At 35.8% G+C, this 8,054-nt stretch overlaps 1 protein-coding gene across 1 annotated transcript in view; it reads right to left on the bottom strand.

The window, feature by feature from the left end:
- LOC114009794 (EF-hand calcium-binding domain-containing protein 13-like) overlaps positions 1 to 8,054 on the bottom strand; it is a 66,596-nt gene that overhangs the window by 299 nt on the left and 58,243 nt on the right. Inside the window, exons 31-34 of the mRNA XM_027775987.1 lie at positions 6,703 to 6,756; positions 5,945 to 6,049; positions 5,116 to 5,169; positions 3,554 to 3,658 (exon numbers count right to left, since the gene is read on the bottom strand). Coding sequence (XP_027631788.1) covers positions 3,554 to 3,658; positions 5,116 to 5,169; positions 5,945 to 6,049; positions 6,703 to 6,756 — 318 coding nt within the window. The remainder of the gene's footprint in view (positions 1 to 3,553; positions 3,659 to 5,115; positions 5,170 to 5,944; positions 6,050 to 6,702; positions 6,757 to 8,054) is intronic.

Below are 8,054 nucleotides of genomic sequence, written 5' to 3' on the forward strand. Positions count from 1 at the left end.
TCCCTACACCAGGGCTTGACCATGACAAACACATTGTGTCTCCATTTCTTGAGTTTCTAGATACTTTATTACAGCATGGTAAAAGACGTCATTCATAAGAGTGGACTTTTTTTGGGAGGTGAAACCTTACATATAACACAGATATTGAGGCTAGGGACTTTATTTCTTCCATCCATTTCCAATATACTTTCCTCTAATGTCTTCGAATTCTTTATCTGTCTCAAAATCATGATGGCATGTGGTTGTTAGATATATGAAGTATTTTTTTAATTTAAATTTATTTATTTACATTCATTCACTATACATCATTACAGCATTCAAAATGAGATTTCCCATTCAGAACACACTGTATATTGGCTCAATCAAACACATCAACAAACGTGTTATCGTCAATAAATAATTTTCCATTTCTTGTTTCCTGTATATTTTGCTTTTTTTTTTTTTGCCATCCTTGAGTACCTATCTCTCACCCTCTGCCCTGCCCCAACCTCCTCCTACACTGTTCTAGTATCCATGGTTACTTTCTATGCTTTCCCCCCCATTTTAATGATTTGCTAATGAACTTAATTAATCTAAATATTTCCAATAGCAAGTGCAGCTGATACATACATATCCATGAACACAAGTCTGACTTAAGCATGAACCTCAGTTAGTAGAATGAACTTACTATAAAGTAGCACCTAGCTGGGGCTATATAGCTTACTGCAGTCATCAAATATGCATTTTTTTCCCTGAAACTTTTTTTTAATTAATTAATTTACATTCATCCCCTAATCATCACCATAGCATACAAAAAGTGGCTTCCCATCCAGAATATACTGCATAATGGCTTAATCATGTATGTATCATCAATAATTTTCAATTTCTAGTTTCACATATATGTGTGTGTGTGTATATATACACATATATATATGTCTATATATATATTTACCCCTATGTCTGACCCTATCTCTGGTATCTATAGTTGTATTCCATTCCTTCCCCCCCACTTTTGATTGATAACACAATTTCTTAAATAATCTGACTACTTTCCTTTTTTTTCTTTTTTTGGAGATGTTTTTGCTATAGGGTGCATGCGCTCACCAGGGAGACAGAGAGAGACAGAGAGACAGAAAGCAAGGAATCATCCCCTGGGGGGATGGCCACACTGCAATCCCTTCTTCTTCATTCTCCTCTTGGGATCTTGGGCACACATGCACATGCACCCAGCATGAGTTCAAGCCGCCAGGTCCGGGACTCGAACCGTGGTCGACTACATGGGACTCCAGTGGCATAGCCATTACACTAACTGCTAGTCCAAATAATCTAACTACTTTCAATAGTAAGTTCAGCTGGCAATTTCAAGAAAAGCAGTTTTGAATTGGTAAGGAAATTTGCTTAAAACTTAAAACCTGGAAACAGGCTAGAATTCTGTTCAAATAGTAGGCACATGAACCTATTGACAGCTCAAGACAAGACAAAAACTCTTAAAATCGGACAACAAAGCCTAGAAGAAAAGCAGCAGTATTTTAGTCAGAAGTCACAGGATGCTATTTCACCAGTTCAGTTTCATGTATTTAATTTATCTTCTGTTGTGGTTCGATCTTCCGGATTGAATTCTGGGATATAATGTTCAACTCCAGGCCATTTTCTTAGTTTTTGAACTCTTATTTCTGTGTGTCTGCATTTAATTTTCCTGATATAGAACTCCCTTGAGAACTTCTTGGAGATCTGGTCTGGTGCTGGTAAATTCTTTCAGGTTTGTTTATCTGAGAATGCTCTTGTCTTTTCTTCCCATATGAAGGATAATCTTGCTGGGTACCATATTCTTGGTTGAAATTGCTTTTCCCTTAACACTTTGAATTTATTTTTCCATTCTTTTCTTGCTTACATTGTTTCCAATGAGAGATCTGCTGTTAGTCTGATGGGATAGCCTTTGTAGGTGACTTGCCATTTCTCTCTTGCCAATCATCGTATCTTGTCTTTGTCTGTGGTTTTGGTCAGTCTGGCTATAATGTGTCTTGGAGAAGATTTTCTAGGGTTGATTCTATTTGGGGTCTTTTGTATTTCTTGGGACTAGATATTTGAGTGCCTATCTAGGTTTCGAAGGTTTTCTTGCAGGATTTCATGGAATAGATTATCAATGCCCTTATGAGTCTCTTCACCTTCTGGGATGCCAATCATCCGGATGTTTGGACATTTGATGGTATCTAGTATTTCTTGTATATTATTCTCAATTTTTTGGGCAATTTTCTCAGTCTTCATGGTGGATTTTTCTAGGCCAGCAATTTTCTGCATGACCTAGTCTGCTTTTAATACTTTCAAGAGAGATTTTGACTTCCTGTATTATAGTCTTCATCTCTAACGGTTCCATTTGATTCTTTTGTAAAGTGTGTAATTCCTCTTTTAGATCTTGCAAGAATTTCCTCACCTCCCGGAACTCGTCAGTTCCTTTCTCTTTTCTCTTCTGCAGTTCATTGTCTCTCTTCTCTTCCATCTCTGTTAGCTTCGCCATTATGAATGTTCTAAATTCTTTACCTGACATTTCCATGATTTCCATTGAACTGTCTGTGGATGAAGAGGAGTTATTCTTTTCCTTTGGATGAAAGGTATTTTCTTGCTTTCCCATATTTCTTGTGGCAGTAATTTCTAGTCATTCGATGGCAAGTGTGTTTCTTCCCACACTTGAAGTTCAATCTGAGTGTCCAGGAGCGTGCAGAAAAGAAAACAGAGAGAGAGAAACAGTAGCAACAAAAGCAACCAAGAAACAGAGAAAAAGAGAAGAAAAAACTATGAAAAAACATTTTTTTTAAAAAGCAAAAATTAGAAAACCACGTGGAGTGCTTGCACACCATGCAAAATCACTAGCCATGAAGGTGTCTTCCTTCTGAGGCCTTCTCCTTTGCCTCTCCTGGGATGGGAGAGGGAGAGGGGATTATTAACAAGATAAAGGTAAAGGAGGGGCTGAAAGCCAAGAAACTGCTTTACCTTAAAAAATTTTAAAAAGGAAAAATTACAAAAAAAAAGAGAAGACAGAGATAGAGGGAGAGAGAGACAAAGACAGAGACAGAGACAGGAGGCTTGAAAGTCTGCCTACCATGAGAGTTTGTGGGCTGGAGGCTGAATTATCAGTGGAAAATCTTCATTTCTCCTATTCCCTTGAAATCACTAGTTCTCAGTAGCCATTAAGGTGTCTTCTGAGGCCTGCTCCCTTGCCTCTCCTCGATTCCTGAAATCTACTATGTCCCATAATGGATATTTTCCTCTAAATTGTTTCTGGCTCGCTTTGTTATTCATTCATTCATTTTCCCTTTTCCCCCTGTGTTATCATAATGTCTGGCCTAATAACAGCTGTGAATGTTCTCAACGTATTAGGCAGAGTTGAACAAATGATAATTTTAGATGAATAAAAATGACAAAAGACAATTTCTTCTTACTTTTAGAAAAAGTTGTTCCTCATGATTCCTGAAAATATCTTAAGCTCCTCAAATCAATGTAGCTTTTGAAATTCTCTTATGATCTCAGAATTCTAAGCTTTCCTTTAGAAGGCAAAATAGTTATTTAAAATGCTCACCATCAGCAGGCTCTTTTTGTATCACATTTTTAAGTTCCTTATTTTTGAGCTTGATACCCATGTTGCCCAGAATTGTGTTCAAGTTATTGACATCAACCTTTCCTCCTAAAGAAAGAGATAGAAATATGAGAAAACTTCCATAAAGACACAGTGTGGAAAAATACTTCCCATGCTTTTGAGTTAAATTAATTTACAATGGACCTGGCAATTGTTGAGAGTTAATTGGGACGACCTAACTGGCAATACTAGCATGATACCTTAAAATGTTCATAACTCTGAGCTATTTCTACTTTTGGGAATACAGAAAATGCATATGAAAAAAGGATGTGGGCTTTTGGAAGTGGGCAAATGTTCATAATAGTCTTAAGTAAAACAAATAAAAAAGAGAACATGTCCCAGAATTTAAATATCCAAAGTCTGAGTATTGTTAAGTAAACCAATGCATCTTTAGTCAACAGAAAATTACATAGCAATAGAGATACAATGAACAATGTAAATAATGCATGTGATTTTCCTTGCCATTTACAGACAATAAGCATATAAGTAAATCTTAGAGAGAAAACATGAATTTATTACTTCATCAGATGGTCTAACTTCCCCTATGATCATCATACTGTGAGCATCTCAACTCAATGTGACTTTAGAATTAGGTATATTTTTACATATCATGGCTCTTATTCAAGCCAACTACTTCATCTTAATTGCTCAACTATAGGAACAGTTCCATCACCAGAGGAAAAGGTGACTATTTGGACATATCAAGACTAGTATGTTGGGTGTCTTGTAAGCAAACTTGCACTGGGATTTCAGAATAATTTTGACTATCTGATATTATTGATATCTTAACTATTTAGACCTGAAAAATATTAAGGAGAGTTATGATTCGATATAGTAGGAATGTGAGTTTGCTTGTTTTTTAATTTAGAAATCTTATTGGGAACAGCAGTTGGCATAATGGCTATGTTGCTGGACTCCCATATTGTCGACTGCAGTTGGAGTCATGGACCAGTGGCTTAAATTTAAACACACCAGGTGCATGTACTTGCATGCCCAAGATCCAGAGAGGAGAATGGAGGACAAGGGATTATGGAGTGGCCATCCCCTCTCGGGGGTGATTTCTGGCTTTCTGTCTCTGTCTCTTTCTGGCAAGTGCACGCACCCTATAGAAAAAGCTCCCCCCACCCCCCGCAAAAAAAAAAAAAAAACACCTTATTTAATAGGCATGTGACAACTTTTACATAAGAAAACAACAACAAAAATCCCTGACAATACACTGCTGAGCATTAAGATGGTTATTTCCAGCACCAAAGGCTAAAACTTTAATTAGATCCATCCAAGATTATACAAAAAGACGACTGTGGAGAGACTTAGGACCAACTTCTTGAGTTTGCCCCTGGGATCAAGCCAACACAGCACACACTCACAAAACTGTAAAATTAATATAAAATAATCAATATATAGAAGAGGTGGCAAAGGAATCTTGAACCTAGTAAGCAGAAAAATGGCACATGTAAAGCTTGAGAATCTCAACATTATATACTCTCGTTACACTAATTACCTACCTTTCAAAGACTGCAAACCTGTTAGCAATCTATTCTGAAAAACTTTCTTATCACCTGTAAGAAAAGGCATAGTTCAGGACAGAGAATGACTCACAGGGAATACAAGGTCAGGCCTTCCTTTGTGTAACTGACCATCGAATTTAATCCTCTTTCTCTTTCAAACTATAATGAAATTAAGAACAAAGAAAGTGGTATAAAGTTCAAGAGGCTGACTTTAATTCTTGTTCTACTAAATACCTTTGTGATCTTAAGTAAATTATTACTGTTCCTATGCCTCTGTTTCCTCCACTGTAAAATGAGGATAATTTATCATCATTTGGTGGTGAAGTTGGTACTAACACATCATTAGGACTAAATAAATGCTTGCCTATTATTAATAGATCTACTTACTCTTTGACACCCTCTCCCCAAGACAGCAACAGAGCTGAAGTTCACATACTCATCTTTTTCTGTTCTGGGTACAGGTAACATGTGAATACATATCACTTTAAAATATAAATTTTAAAAGTAGAACCATAAGCGCCAGCCAGGTGTCATGGTGGTTAAAATGACTGGATCCTATATAGTTGACTGTGCGGAGCGGTCCTGGACCTAGTGGCTTGAAAAACACACTGGGCACATGAGCACGCATGTCCAAAATACCCAGAAGAAAATGGAGAAGAAGGGACTGCAGCATGGCCAACTCCTCTGGATGGGGGCGGGATGCCTTCTCATTTTTTTTCTCTCTCTGTCTCTCTTGAGGGAATGCATGTGCCTTGTAGAAAACAAAAACAAAACAAAACATAAAATTAAACTCTGTGGAGGTCACAGTAACACATATTCAACTTACCATCAAGCGGTAGTAATTTTAGCAGTTCCTCACATTCCTTATCGTTGACTTTTATCCCCATGTCTTTAAGAACATTTTTCACATCTCCAGCATCAACCTTTTCTCCTGTGAAAAAATAAGAGTGAAAATTTTGGAAATTAATAAGTTAATTTTTAAAAGAGGTTCATGACAACATATGATTAATCTTATATGAGCTATGATGATATATTTTTCAAAAAATACAATAGTTTATATAGCGTCACTCTCAATTTGGTGTTAAGAGCAAAAGCAAAATTAGACATGCAAATACAGTGTGTCAACAGAAGTCAAAGCAAGCCTGTTCATATAATGAAGGTTCTCAGTGTTGGGATAATGTGTAGAGTGAAATCTAATTAACAAATTGGATAATGAATGCCAATAAAAATAATTATTGCCAAAGATATTATACTAATTTACATAACTGATCATTCATAAAATTATCTTGAGTTTTCAAAGACTTTAGATTATTGATTCATGTGCTTACCTGAAATTTAGCTATTTACATGACGGTAAAGAGATATATAAAAGTGAAAAAATATCTCTGTACTACATAGGACTTTTTATCAAGACCAACTCCTATGGTTTAATTCTATAGTATAGATAGTTCAAGATCAAATGGATTTTTATTAAACTGATATATTTTCCAATAACTAGGTAAAATGGAAAAAATATCAGCAATAAATTACTAGGAAAATAACATCTAAAATATAATTTAGCATGAAGTACGAGTAGAAGCTCACCTGTAAAATCTTTCATTTTCAGCACCACGTTTTTCAGATCAATCTTCCCATCAACTGTAAGACACAGAACCGTAACAGACCAATAGTGAGACTGCTCTTTCTACGTTCTCCACTAATGAAACCGGCCCCCAACTGTTCGAACATTGATATCTTGAATTATAGTTTATTATTACATTACATTTTTATACATTACACATTTACTTAGGTACCACGTAACAATGGTTCTTTTAAGTTCTTTGCCTTTTTTATGCATTACACTACTTTTTCCTGTATTCATTTTTTCATTAGAGTATCTCCCCTAGTAATTTTAGGGAGAGGTAGTAAACTTTCTGTTCTTCTGCATCTGAAAATGTCTGTTTTACACTTAGCCTTGAAATGTTAGGTGTTTGAAATTATTTTTCTTTAGTTTTTTTATTTTTATTTTTATTTTTTTGCTATAGGGTACCAGTGCTAGCTAGAGAGAGACAGAGAGACAGAAGGAAAGGGAGAGTAGAAAGCATCCCCTGCAGGGAATGGTCAAGCTACAGTCCCTTCTCCTCCATGTGACCTTCCTTTTATTTTGGGCATACATGCACATGTACCTGGTACATTTCTCAATCCACCAGCTCTCGGACTAGAACTGCATAGTCAGCTATGTGGGATCCAGCTGCCTTAACCACTATGTCATTGGCTGGTATCCTTACAATATAGTTGATTTGGGGCCAACATGTGGCACAGTGGCTAAGGCATTGGACTCCCACACGGCTGACCATGGTTTGAGTCCCAGACCTGGTGCTTGCTTTTTCACATTTTCTCTTTCTGTGTTTGGTGACTACATGTACCTTATGACAAATTAAAATAAATAAATAAGTAAAATTAAATAAATAATTCTTTAAAAAAATAAAAAATATATAGTTGATTTAAAATTTTTCACTTGTTATATTCTCTGCTCTAACGGTATCTAATATTCTTATACTAGATCACTCTGTGAGTCATCTCTATCTATCAGCTTTTCTAATACATTTAATATCTGTCTTTTCCTCTGCATTTGCTGTGATTATCTTAAGTTATGTGATTTTCAACCATCTTTATTTTTTACTTTGATGTTCCTAATTTATTTAATTATTTACAATTTTGGGGTACTCATTTTGTTTCTTTCTATATGCAATTTCTCTTTCAATATTATCATGTTACATTATCTCCTTGTTTTTAAGCTTCAGTTTTATTAGACCCATTATAGTTCTATACTGTAAAACAATTGTAAAGAATTTTTTGGTTGTTCCTCGGGTCATTTTTTTTTTTTGTAGAGAGAGACTTTTGCTATAGGGTGCATATGCTTGCTGGAGAGACAGAGAGAAAAAAGACAGGAAGCG

This window comes from Tupaia chinensis, unplaced genomic scaffold (genome assembly GCF_000334495.1).
Source record: "Tupaia chinensis unplaced genomic scaffold, TupChi_1.0 Scaffold000624_1, whole genome shotgun sequence".
Classification (NCBI taxonomy): domain Eukaryota; kingdom Metazoa; phylum Chordata; class Mammalia; order Scandentia; family Tupaiidae; genus Tupaia; species Tupaia belangeri.